Below are 14,686 nucleotides of genomic sequence, written 5' to 3'. Positions count from 1 at the left end.
GCTGAAATGCCACCATTGATTGGAGTACCGAATTTGGCATTCAAAAAGATTAAACCCTCACCGACCACTCTGGACCCCTTCCCCTCTTCACAATTTTGCTGGCAGAAACCATTATTATGAATACATGGAAAGTTCAAATTGCTTATCAAAGGATTATTAATAAGTGTTGCACCTCAACCATGCAAATTAGATTTAAACTAGAGACCAATAATTACTAACTACCAACGAGCGAACTTGCAAAACCAAAATTTGTACTTTTTTAAGCCATAGTAATTCAGGATGCCAACGTATTAATCTCACCTGCATTAACAACAGGTTCATGCTGCAGGGCGTAGCAGGCGGCATGAACGAATGCAGACATGAAACCCAGCTTGATGCCATGCTTCTTCAAGAACGTATCTTTATATCGATTGCGCAACTCCATCACACTGCTGCAAGAGGGTCAGGCATTGCAAGGAGTGCTCAATTCTCACGAACTACACACCGTTGGGGAACAGGCTGAGAGTGATCCAATATCCCAACATATTCTTCCTGCTATGAACACCATCTGCAGCCAACTACATGTAAACTAAGAGGGTTAACAGGATATCTTAGAGGTATGCACAATCTCCTCTGAGCTGTCTTCGAATTTCAAAATAGCTATAAACTGTCATGTTCATGTTTCGCAGGCTGGGTGAGGCATCAATTTGTGTGCCAACCCTCGGATGGATGTTAAACTGCGCGTCTTGTCTTCCACTGCCAGCATTAGTCGTAGGCGTTAAAGACCGCACGGTGTCTTTCGCAAAGTAGGGCAGTTATCTCAGGCACCCTGAATCGATTACGAATTCCTGTACACTCAGTCGAGTATCATGCATCGGAGTAGCGACCTGTCCAGGATTGTAACCCTAGCCAATGAAACTGCCTCGGCAACTTTACTGTGTGCCTAATGGTGTGAGGACGATAAACAAAACAGACACACATCAACTAAACCTTGACATCTATACCACCTTGAAATAGCTGCCATGTAATCTTCAACCTCCTCAGAGAATCACACACCACTAACCTCATGTCCAACTCGTTGAAGGTTGTTAGCAAAGCACAAGTGGTCTGTGCTTCCTTTAAACGTTCCGCTGTCCGCTGCCGCATTCTGGACATCCGCACCTGACAAAATAAGTTACGGATAATTGCACAATCAATGTCATCTTGCTTCAAACACATTTTTAGCTCACCTGGAACATCGTTCAGGTGAGGTATTAGCATCACGCGGTGTCCGTCAGTGAGTCAGTATGTAAACACTGAGATCTTCTCTGAAACTACACACACAATTTCGATGAAACTTGTCCACAACATTTATCACCCGTGATGTACTGTTTGTTCATGCCGTAAAAAAAAAGAAAAAAAGTCAGGGTCGAAAAGGGTGGTCAAAGTGGGTCCAGGTTTGACCTCCCCAAAATAGATATTTGCTTTCTTCTCTGAACTAGACATGATTTCTATGAAACCTGACCACAACCTTCGTCACCAGTGATGCTAAAACTAATCGTCCTATTTTCAAACTTTGTACAACATCTGAGGATCATGGTCTCCTGATGCCTTGGGAATCCCATCAAAAAATTGCATATTAAGTCGGTCAATTTAAAGGTCAAAGGTCATTACGATTCTAGGATCTCTACTTTTGACTTCTATAAAAGTGTTCACCTAATTTAGATGTAACTTGGTAAGAAACATCTCCACATGGTGCTTCCACAAGCTTGGCCAAACCATCAGCTAATTTACATATTGTCGCGTTCCTGGGGTTAAGACCTTTGGGTGACGGATGACCGAAACAAGCTTTACGTACTTCGAACTGAAACGAGAAGGCGTACTTCAAACCTTGGCGGGATTATCTTTTCACGCGCGCGGGAAAGCCCGATGCCTTACCTAATTGGACGGCCGACACGGGGTTAATCCGAGCCCCACAGACACAAACACGACACCGTTGAAAATGCAACACAAATCAATTTATTAGAATGAAGCAAGGAATAAAAAATGAACGTTATGGTGAAACTACTATCTAAATGAGACGTCTCCGCTCAGACTCATATACAAACAATGGGGAAAGATGAATAAAAATAACTTCCCTTACTGTAGGGCTGACCCTCAGCCCAAAGTGTGTCGAGGGCGCGTTGGTCGTTGCTGCCGGTGTAGCTGCTTGCACGGGACACACTCCGATAATGGCGCCGAAACCGCGCATCAGAAAACGCCCAGGCACGAGCAGGCACTCAAACAACCCTTCCTCGTTTCCACCGCAAAGCGCAACGCGGCCCCAGCTCCCCCGAAAGACACCACAGTCCAACAACACCCCCCTCCTCCAACGTTGCAAAAACTCCACAATGCTCCGAAGGTTCTCGGCACGAGTATGCACGAGAGGAGCGACCATCTGCCACGCAGCCAAGACCAGAAGAAGCGACTGCCTCCAACGAACGGCAGGACCAGAAGAGACCAAGATGGTGAGACGGCTTCTCCCTGCTCTCCTAACTCTCGAATGTTCCCCTGCTGACGTTACACTCTGTCCAATCACTGAGCTCTGTTCATCACTCATGGCTTCTTAACCAGTCACGAAGCTTGAGGTGTGGCCTCCCCATCATGAGTCGTCCGGGGGGGGGGGGGGGGGGGGAGGATGGAGTCTAATTTCTGTTCGGGAATGTTCGGATGACGTCGGGGATTACTTGCCGATTGGCAAATGTGCTGGCATTTTGTCGGGCTTTCATAGCTGTTTGTTGGTTAGCCGTGGCGGCGTTGTGAGCGAATAAGTCCATTACATCGCTGTTGTTGTTTGGCGGGCTTTTAATTGTAATAAAGACAGAGGGAAGATCACAGAGGGCAAATTACACATGGGGGAATTCATCTTTAAGCCCTAGAATTAATTAGCACAAAGCCACGCTCCTTATGGCGACATGCAAACGCTCTTATCCTGAACATTTACCCTGCTGATGTAGAACTAGATGGCTTCTTCTTCCTCGTCACACGGTCCATACTAAACTATACATTCCTGAATTTCCTTATAGTCCGGCAGCTAAATAGGGATTTTTAGCTGAACCTTGCACTAAAGGTCCCACAATGGTTTTTTCTTGATTTTGCATCTTCAGACCATGTAGAATCAGAAACTTGAGGGTGCCAAGCTGGCACCCTTGAGCGTTTTGCAGAAATCGCGGGTTACCAAGGTAACCATTCCCATCGATTTGGGTGTAAATAATAACAACGAAATCTGCATATATTAGCAACTATAGCTGCCCTGATATTGATTAATATGTCAATTTGTATGTTTTCTAACACGAGGAATCCGTTGGACACAGTATGTTGATTGTTGATGATTGAAGGTCAAGGTCATATTGCAATGTCAAGGTCACACCAAAAATAAGATAATTCGAACACTGTTTTATTGTTAAAACTAAATATTTCACCACACTGAGTAGTGTTATAATGTTCTAAAGTGTACATAAAGTGGACACATTATGTTGATGATTGAAGGTCAAGGTCATATTACAATGTCAAAGTTACGCCAAAAATAATAACAGCGGTCTTCACATTGTTAATTCGTGCTTTCCTGTATTTTCAGATAATAAGCATGGAGTGTGTATTCAGCAGAGTTGATGCCTGCAGTCATCCCAATCAGCCGCTATCAGTTTGCACAGAACGACGGATATCAAGTATTATTATCGATGTAAGCAAACTTAGAGACGATGGTTTGCATGTCGACATCGCAAATAACTTCTCCGATGATTCCAATTTCACAATGCACTATCACAAAAACTGCGTTTCTTCATATACTTCAAAATCTCATCTAAATAGATTACGGAAATCAGAATCTCGCTCTGTTTCCCCACTACCTCACGGAAAACGTCAATGTCGCTCTGACCTTCGTAGTTTTGAATTCAGGAGAGACTGCATCTTTTGTGGAACGCCATGTGAACAAGATAAGAAAAATCCGAATCGCCAGAAGCGGCGGGTAGTCTTGTGTAGAACTGCTGATCGTATCCATCATAAACCATTCAAGACAGCAATACTGGACAATTGTCACGCGCGTGCAGATCAATGGGCTAATGAAGTATTAGTGAGAATAGAAGGAGCTGTCAGTGATCTGCATGCAGCAGACGCTATGTATCACTATGACTGCAAGACTAAATTTATGGCACCCAAATCGGTACAGCTTGCAGCGACACGTGCTACTGAAGTTCATGGACCATTAATAGTAGATGCAGCTTATGGCAAACTGGTTTCAGATATAGGTGCGGATCGATCGCGCATAAGAAATTCAACAGAAATATACAAACTTTACCAAAGCTTTGGAGGCACCGTCAATCCGGCATGTCAAAACGAACATTACTGAGTGCAGTGTCTATGCATTTCACAGACGATCTCCTCGTTTTTACAGCAACAGGCATTGCAAGTATACTTGTGTTCCGTGATAAAGCCAAAGATGTCTTCAATATGGTTCCTGATGATGACGATGATGACTTAGAACAAGCTATTGCCTGCGATGATGAAAATTAGAAAAGTGGTGAAGCACGTGAAAAGCGATACTAAGACGATTCCGCACCACAAAGAAATATATCATTGTCAAATGAACACTGATTTAGCAGATGAATACACAAGCCAAACTATGATGGATCTTCTCACCAAACTGCTACCTGGCACTACTCAGAAACTACCGGTGATAATGATTTGCAATATGATTACGAATCTCCTAACCAAAACCCCCACACCATTGCAAGTTACAATTGGTGGACTGATAAAAGAAAAATAACTAATTCAAAAGTTATATAAGTTCGGTGTCGTGTGCTCATACGATGAAGTGTTGAGGTTCCGCAAATCTGCAGCCATTGCATCAAAAGAAGTCACTACCAGAGGACTTGTCCATGTATCACAAGAGAGAGCAGGCCTTGTACAAGTTATTGTGGACAACTTTGATGCGAACATTTCTAGTCAGAACGGCTTGCAATCGACGCACGCACTTGCAATGCTTCTAACACAAACGTGCGCCAAAGCAAATGAAACAGCAGGGCCAGAAACAATACGCCGCGTTACGAAATATGAAATGACTGTACAAGTGGATGACGATGTTTCAGTCCAGAGATATAATGGGCTGAAGAAGCCAGATATGCCACTGAGTAGAGCAAAGAGGTCGATTTTATCCCTAAAAATCCTCGCAACACAGGTGATCGCACTCCAGAGGGCATATTTGAGGGACTTCGACTTTCTATCACAAATAGTAGGGGGCAAGGCATGTCCAGAGTGGAATGGATTCAATAGCGTTTTGAATAGACACGAGGGTCACACGGTAAGGCCAGCAACCACATGTGCCTACACGCCTTTGATTGATATGAAGCCATCTGACCCAGACACTATGTTAACAGCTATGCTAGAGGCAGAGAGGCTTATGAAATCAGTCGGACAAAATATAGTAGTATTCACATGTGACCAGCAACTTTATAAAGTAGCAGTGAAGATTACATGGGCATACCCAGAACGATTCCAGAACTTCATTCTACGTTTGGAAGGTATGCACTTCATAATGAACTTCATTGGGTGTGTCGGAACCCTGATGGCAGATACTGGGCTGTCAGATGTCATTGAAAGTGCTTTTGGAGGTGCTGCTCACATGCTGGCAGGCAAACGGTAGATATGAGAACAGAGATACAGAGAACAAAACTTTGCAACCTGTAATGGTTCCACAGGACACAGCATCTGCACCGGATGACATACTCAAACAGATCAAGTGCACTTGCGAAAACTGCAAGTCATCAAGGTGTTCATGTTCATCTTCAATGTTGCCCTGCACAATATTCTGTCATTGTGAAGGTGGATTGGACTGTTGTAATGAACGTACTAAAATGATAGTGCCGGACGTACCTGATGAGGAAGATGTAAATGCAGAATTATAAACAATTAACGTGATAAACTGATTAAACTAGGACGCTGAAAAACATTATCATACACAGCACAAATACCTTATTTGTGCTGCTTATTACGGCATCGCTTATCTCACATTTTGCTGAAATCCCAGGTGGGGGGGGGGGGGGGCGGGGGGGGGGTAATAAACAGTACCGACTGTACATATACCGACTCCGCAATAAAACGGGTCTCACAGTTCACTCCCAAGCCTACAAGGACCACATACAACACTACAAAGATGCCCTCTCCCGCGCCCGCTCTGCCTACTACTCTCAAATTATCCACTCTGGCTCCGGAAACCCAAAAGCACTCTTCTCGACAATAAACAAACTCCTCCGCCCCCTGAACACCACCACCCAGTCATTCACAGTAGACAACTGCATCTCCTTCCTCTCTTTCTTCCAACGCAAAATTGACAACATCTACAACAGCTTGACCACCGCCGCACCCGCTCCCCCTCCAACCACCTGCCCCCCCTTGTCCTGCCATCCCCTGTCTCGGTTCTCCCCAATCTCTCCTACTGACCTCTCTGAACTCCTCATAGGAATGAAAACTGCCACCTGCACTCTTGACCCCATCCCCTCCAGCTTTGTCAAAGCCTCCCTCCCTGCTCTCTCTCCACTTATCATTGCAACAATAAACTCCTCCCTGTCTACAGGCATCGTCCCACCTTCCCTCAAAATTGCTGCTGTTACCCCCATTCTAAAAAAACCTGGTCTAAACCCTGACACCCTAAACAACTTCAGACCCATCTCCAACCTACCCTTTCTGTCAAAAGTTTTGGAACGCGCTGTAGCCACTCAACTCAAACATCATCTCTCTGCCAATAACTTGTATGAAACATTCCAATCCGGATTCCGCTCCAACCACAGTACTGAAACTGCTCTCCTCAAAATCACCAACGACCTTCTCCTCTCCTCTGACGCTGGCAACCTCAACATTCTCGTCCTCCTCGACCTCAGCGCTGCCTTTGACACCATCGATCACACTATCCTCCTCACCCGACTTGAATCCACCTTTAACGTCACCGGCACTGCCCTCTCTTGGATTAAATCATACCTCTCTGACAGATGCCAGTTCATCTCCATCAATAACTGCAAATCCCCCACTGCTCCCCTCCCCCAAGGTGTCCCCCAAGGTTCAGTTCTTGGCCCCCTCCTCTTCATCCTTTACCTGTCCCCGCTCGGTCACTTAATCCGCCGTCATGGTCTCAAATTCCACTGCTTCGCCGATGACATCCAGCTTTTCATCTCCACCAAGTCCGTCTCCACCGACACCCACTCTATCCTGACAAACTGCATCACTGAAATAAAATCCTGGCTTCAAATCAACTTCCTCAAGCTTAACTGTGATAAATCTGAAATAATCATCATTGGCCCAAAAACGCTCACAAAATCCACCCATAACTTTGCCCTCAACATCGACGGTATCCCAGTATCCACCTCCCCTCACATCCGGAATCTTGGCGTCATCTTTGACCAAACCCTTTCCTTCGACAAATACACTAAACAGATCACAAAGTCAGCCTTCTTTCACCTGAAAAACATTGCCCGTCTCCGCTCATCCCTCTCCTCCACGGCTGCAGAAACCCTCATCCACGCCTTCATCACCTCCCGTCTGGACTACTGCAATAGCCTCCTCTATGGTTCACCCTCAAAAATCACTAATAAACTCCAATACATTCAGAACTCCGCTGCCCGTCTACTCACTCATTCCCGGACCCGTGACCACATCACCCCCGTCCTTTACAAGCTTCACTGGCTCCCCATCCCCCAGAGAATCCAGTACAAAATCCTCCTCTTGACATACAAAGCCCTCCATAACCTGGCCCCATCCTACCTGGCTGACCTCCTCTCCAGACACACTCCCACCCGCAACCTCCGCTCTGCTGGTACCAACCTCCTGACCCCCTCCATCCGGACCAAATTCAGATCCTGGGGGGACAGGGCCTTCTCCATCGCTGCTCCCACCCTCTGGAACTCACTACCTCACACCATCAGAGACTCCTCCTCACTCACCACATTCAAAACATCACTAAAGACCCACCTGTTCAACGCTGCATTCAACATTCAACCCACAGCATTTAACCCCTGACTATCTCTTCTCCTTCTCCCTCCTTTTGCTTTAAATATTTCCCTATTGATTCTTGTCTTGTCTTTTTGATTCTTGTCTTATATATATGCCGTATATCGCTGCTGTTTGTTTTCTTGATTCTTGTCTTTTTGCAATTGTTGTTTTCATGTATTGTTATGCATTATGTTTTCCACTCTGTCAAAGCGCCTTTGGGCTTCTGGAAAAGCGCTATACAAAATAAATGAATTATTATTATTATTATATAATATACATGTATATAAAACCGTTGATGCTCATATTGTAATAACAATTAAGAGCTTTATCATATTTGAGCAAATTGTGTTGGGCTGACCGCTGAACTTTTCCGTGCTTTAGACTCATATTTAGCTTCGTAATAATATGTTGCCCTTATGGTCGGACTTATAAACACTTATTTTCGTGTCAACATTATAAAGTTTTCGTTTAAATATCTAGTGTTTAAGTTGTATCTACAACTGGTGACATTTTATGTACACTTTAGAACACCATAACACTACTCAGTGTGGTGAAATATTTAGTTTTAACAATAAAACAATGTTCGAATTATCATATTTTTGGTGTGACCTTGACATTGTAATATGACCTTGACCTTCAATCATCAGAATAATGTGTCCAACGGATTCCTCATGTCAGAAAACTTATAAATTGACATATTAATCAATATCAGGGAAGCTATAGTTGCTAATATATGCAGATTTCGTGTTTATTATTTACACACAAATCGATGGGTATGGTTACCTTGGCAACCTGCGATTTCTGCAAAACGCTCAAGGGTGCCAGCTTGGCACCCTCGGGTTTCTGATTCTACATGGTCTGAAGATGCAAAATCAAGAAAAAACCATTGTGGGACCTTTAGTGCAAGGTTACCTCAAAGTTCTGCTGGACTATTAGGTATTTGTCGCCTACCCCCACAAACGTAACAATATTTTGTGCGTCATCCACGCCTATCAATGGTTCCCTGGTTCCACCAGGTGAGTCATGGGGCATTGCCCCTATTTTTACATTTATAGAATCTAAAGTTGTAGTAAAGCAGGAAAAAATAGATGGCAAAAGAGGCTGAATATACATATATTTTAGTACACAGCTTGCAAATAAGATGGGGAAAAAAAAAAACCAAAAAAAAAAAACCACAAGGAGCAATTAAATAAGAGACTTAAATCTTCCGATACTCTCAAATACAATAATACAAGTAGTTGTCCCATTCACCACTCCAGTAAAGGCAGTAATTGCTATTCTATAAAATGTAGATAGAACCCTGAGAGATGCTCAATTGGACTCCAAAATAATTGAACATTTAGGATTTCAGTGAAAGATGAATTACAACCAGGCAGTTTGCTCATTAAAATTATTCAGGTAACGATGTGCAAATTGAATGCATCTCATGGTTGTGGAAATCTGCACAAAAAGTCGTAAGGCAAGTGGGGGCTGGCAAAGGTACAAGTAATGACTCACGCGGTGCTCTGAGCGGGAACCCATGACCGCCAAGTCGGAGGCAGTCACCGATGCTGAAACCCCAGGCGTCACCTTGATGTCAGCGACTGCCAGAGAGGATTCAAAAAGGAAATTACATTGATGATGTTTCATGATGTGCTGTTTCTGCACGAGCCTTTTAAAACAATTGCAGATTTGCACAATGAAACCTAACAGGTCAAAATATAGATAACTGCACGAGCTTGGTAACAGCAGCAGATGTACAAGGCCTGTTGCTCTCCCATCACAGGCTGATTGGTGGGTGACCTACGATTTCTATCCCCACCTTCTGGTTTTGCTCCCTCTGTTATTTAAGTCCTCAGACATCCAGATCCTCCAGGATGCACACAATGTTCCAGTGGTGCCCTCCTGGTTAAACTCTCAAAGTCCAGACTCGCTGCTCACCTCTTCTTCGCCCCCCCCCCCCCCCCCCACCCCCTCTGTTTTCAGCCTGTGGGACCACCTCCCCTCCCTGGTGCAAGTTCAACCCCACTCCTCCTTCCAGGAATTAAAGTTGACACGAGCAGTGCACCACCAATCTCAGGTCATCCTCCATCCTGAACCTCCTTAACCCACTTCCTTAGTCTTAATTACAGGTTATCATATTTTTCCCTCTGCTCTTTTCATGTCCATTTCAAGTACATTCCTTCTCTTGTTTGGTATTTACAGTCGTGGTCAAAAATATTGGCACCCTTGCACTTTTTTCAAATAACTCACAATTTTCTGAAAAAATAAGTTGTTGAAATTGACAAAAGTATTTGGTCTCCACAATTCTTTATTTCACTATTAATATTACAGAACCTTTGTTTTTTATTCAGAATTTAATATGTCCTTTTAAATCAGAAAATAAAAATAAACGACCTTGACAAAACTATTGACAACTGTGGAAGTGTAACTCAGCGTAACTTATTAATTGGCACTGGTAACTTATTAATTAACCTGGTAACAAAGCAAATACATTTTACATGCAAACTCTGTGAAGGACGAGTTTGTAAATGAGTTAGGAATGTGCACGAACATGATAATCTCTTGAAACACCTGGTCACAGCCCCAGGCTGGAGCACCCCCCTATTGTTTGATAAATGGAACTCACAACAGGGGGGGCTAGCTGGCGCCAGGAAGGCGACCAGTAACGTCAGCGGAGAAGAGATTACGAGTTCAGCGGACAGAGGATTAAGTCGAGTTGGTCCATATAAGCGGGAGCTGCGGCTGGAGTCGAGAGTACTTGCTACGTGAAGCGCTGACCGAACGGGAGTGTCGGATGAACGAGAAGGACCAGCGAAAAGAGTTAACCTGATCCATTATATTATGCGGTATCATTTTGGTAATTGGATGAAGTGAATACAGTTTAATAAACTAGACCTTTTGTAACCTGTGTCCGGTCATTGGAGTCCTGTGAGTCCCCCACTACAAATTCCCTGACAATCTTGGAGGCACCGCTGACATCAACTGGACACAAACAAGTCTTTAAAAGGTGAGTGTGTCTTGTTTGGTCCAATATGATTTACGAACTTGGAAGTTATGGGTACATACATGGGGGAGCAGGTGGTCTGGGGCTTCTTTGCGCACCGATGCCGCGATATAGGTGGCGTGAGCCATCACGAATGGGATTTCGATAAACGACTGTAGCAATTTATTCGTTTTTTTTTCTAAATGATTTCTGTAAATACGTATTTTTGCGCTGGTTATTAAAGGGCCTTACTGTAACCTGGAAGCAAACGGAGCAAGTGTGCACCTTGCGACCGCTTGCTTCCAGGACGTGTAAGGCCGGTACACTCGTTTACCCACCCGCACACGGATAAAGTACTACTTTTTTTTTTTGCACTTGTTCGAAGCACTTGACTTGCTCGGCGCTCGGCGAGCGACAGGGAACCGGGAAACGGAATTATATTTATATATATATATATTTCCAATATGGTACACCGGCCACAACGATTTTAGCGATTATCCGAGTTTTTTTTTAACGATTTCTGTAAATACGTATTTTTCCTGCGCTGTGTAATTCTTCTGACACGCGCCACGAAGAAACGCACCACTGATGTGCATGAAGCGACTTGTTTGCCGGTTCGGTAAGGTCCGTCCGTACACGTGTACAATCGTGTACACCCGTTTTAAATAAATAATTTTTTTCAGTTTTCCCGCCATGCCTATAAATTCATGACAGACAACCCCCCCTCATGCCGGTCCAGAATTATGATGAAAGATGGCGATTGAGAAAAAAAATTGCATCAAATTTTGTCCAGGTCCATCAAGAAGCCTTTGAGACATGCTTCACGGTTGAATAAAAAACCACCGTTTAGAGTACTTCTTTTTTTTGTTCAAAGCACTCGACTTGGAGCCAGCGACTTGCTCGGCGGGGGATATAATTTTAGATATATATATAGTACGGGCATGCCCTAGTGAGAGATAATTACAGGAAATGGTGTTTGTGAGTAACAACCACCCTCTGGTCGAGGCTCATAGAAGGGGTGATGCTTACTGATTCGGCACGCTTACAATAGGTGTTAATGGTGGGATGTCAGAGGTTTTGGTGTGGGTTAATGTTCACACTGTTTTGGAAAATAATGCTCGATGCAACATGATCCTAAAAAAAGAACCCAGCCCTACATCGAAAGATCAGGAAGGGAAGGAATGGAAAATTTGTCAAGGTTTGAAATTAATCGGACAAGGGGGTCCCAAGGTATGGTCACCGTACTCGCAAGCCGTTCGCTTTGGCTCTGCGGATGGACCGAACCATTGCATGTAAATAGAAGGGGGGTTCTGTGGTCGTTCGTTTTGGCTTTGCGAATGGACCAAACCATTCCATGCAAATAGGAGGGTGGTTCTGTGGTCGTTCGTTTTGGCTTTGCGAATGGACCAAACCATTCCATGCAAATAGGAGGGTGGTTCTGTGGTTGTTCGTTTTGGCTTTGCGAATGGACCAAACCATTCCATGCAAATAGGAGGGTGGTTCTGTGGTCGTTCGTTTTGGCTTTGCGAATGGACCAAACCATTCCATGCAAATAGGAGGGTGGTTCTGTGGTCGTTCGTTTTGGCTTTGCGAATGGACCAAACCATTCCATGCAAATAGGAGGGTGGTTCTGTGGTCGTTCGTTTTGGCTTTGCGAATGGACCAAACCATTCCATGCAAATAGGAGGGTGGTTCTGTGGTCGTTCGTTTTGGCTTTGCGAATGGACCAAACCATTCCATGTAAATAGGAGGGTGGTTCTGTGGTCGTTCGTTTAGGCTTTGCGAATGGACCAAACCATTCCATGCAAATAGGAGGGTGGTTCTGTGGTCGTTACTGCCACGTGGTTTCAAAGTTTTGTTGTTGTTGTTTGCACGCATGTTTTTTTGCAAGCACGTACGGGCGAGCACGTACGTGCGGGCACGCCCTAGTATATATAAACCAGAGGTAATATTAAGTTATGGAATTAATTGCTTTCAACAATGCAAAGGGTGACAAAATATGGGATTTTAATGGGATTTTTTAATGGGATATTGGTTTAGGAATGTTTAGAGGTCATTGCAATGTGATAATGACTTGTGACCATTTGTTGTCGAAACGTTTGGGACCATTTAAATGTTGGGTTTTGCTGACGTTTCCACAACGTCGCTACAACGTTTCACTTTCGTTGTTGCAACGTTTTGCTCCAACGTTTTGGGGACATTCGAATGTCAAGTGAATCGAATGAGAATTCAGGAATTATTTCATTATTAACGATTAATGAAGTACTTATTTAATTAATTACATTTCTTATTACATTACAGTAATTACATTACAGTAATTACCTGAGGTAATTACAGTAATTACAGTTCCGGTAATTACAGTAATTACAGTAATCATTACAGTAATTGCAGTAATCTTATTACAGTAATTACATTACATTAACTCAGGCACCTTTTGAGTAAGGAAGCTGATATTTGGACATGACACTGACCAAGTGATGTGGCTGTCAAGGAAAATATTGATTTATTGATTAATCATTTAATAAATTAACTCGTTGATTTATAAATGACTTATTTAATTAAAATTCCTCAGAGATACATCTTCGGATGAAATACTTGCAGATTGGTTATGCTATGAGCCAATTGATTAAGGAAAATATTTTGCGATGGCCATATTGGCAATTTCGTGGCCATATTCGTGGCAACTCAGTTAGTGCCACTGCACCTTTAAAATGCATCCCTGCGTTCATTTTTCGATCGATTGAGTTGAAATTTTGAACAATCGGATCTGGACTGTCGTTGTTAACGACTCTAGCACGCACTCGTCCAATCAGGATGGAGCGGTATGGTCCCCGGATCATCACTGCCCGCAGTTTTAATTAATTTTACTTTTCTCTTGGGCATATAATTTTGAAGACATGCATGTCATGATAGAGGAAATGTTTGTTCTGTTAAACGGAATAAATGTTGTTTATTTGTGTGGGTGTGTATTTTTGTGTATTTGGATATATTTTCACGACTAATTCCAGTTATCGTCCTGCAAAAGGTCTGCTCGTTCTTTTCCTTTGAGTCGTAAATTCCTGTTGAATTCTCATTAAAAAGCGGAATTAAGTACGCTGTGTGATGATGGAGATCCTTGATGACGAATCAGGAATAGTGAATGAGCAGACAAATATCACGGATGGTACACCAGATAGGGAAAATGTAGATGAAACCCCTTTTGCTCAGGTGCTGTGTAGCGCTGCACAAAGATCCATATGAGCGGGGCCTGGGTGCTGTGTAATTAGTACACAAAGAACCAATTACTAGGGTGCTGAATAAACACAAAGATCCATTTTTGGAGCTGGTTCTCCCGGTGCTGTGATTTATTCAAAGAACCAAAATCTTGTAAGAATTAAGATATGATTTGTCGACATCATAAATACTTTAATATATGTAACGATTTTTGTAACGATCATCCTGCAAAAGGTCTGCTCGTTCTTTTCCTTTGAGTCGTAAAATCCTGTTGAATTCTCATTAGAATGCGGAATTAAGTACGCTGTGTGATGATGGAGATCCTTGATGACGAATCAGGAATAGTGAATGAGCAAACAAATATCACGGATGCTGCGGCTGGAGCAGGGGAAGCGATTTTTGAATTGTTCAGTGATTATTCGATATTGTTATGACTTATTGTCAATAGGTATACTAAGTAGCCATGAGGTAGCCTGTTGCTATGTACAGTTTTATTCTATTGTTGATTATACCACATAGCTGCGGTGATAA

General features: G+C 43.3%; 1 protein-coding gene across 1 annotated transcript in view; it reads right to left on the bottom strand.

Moving 5' to 3' along the window:
* The window catches only part of DLST (dihydrolipoamide S-succinyltransferase), a 68,359-nt gene that overhangs the window by 28,072 nt on the left and 25,601 nt on the right, over window positions 1-14,686 (bottom strand). The window contains exons 10-12 of the mRNA XM_068130586.2: window positions 9,475-9,560; window positions 1,043-1,140; window positions 301-431 (exon numbers count right to left, since the gene is read on the bottom strand). Coding sequence (XP_067986687.2) covers window positions 301-431; window positions 1,043-1,140; window positions 9,475-9,560 — 315 coding nt within the window. The remainder of the gene's footprint in view (window positions 1-300; window positions 432-1,042; window positions 1,141-9,474; window positions 9,561-14,686) is intronic.

The sequence above is a fragment of the Myxine glutinosa genome, chromosome 11 (genome assembly GCF_964187855.1).
Source record: "Myxine glutinosa chromosome 11, kmMyxGlut1.1, whole genome shotgun sequence".
In the NCBI taxonomy this organism is placed as follows: Eukaryota; Metazoa; Chordata; class Myxini; order Myxiniformes; family Myxinidae; genus Myxine; species Myxine glutinosa.
Note: the sequence above shows the minus strand (reverse complement) of the source record. Positions and strands in the feature narration are given on the sequence as shown.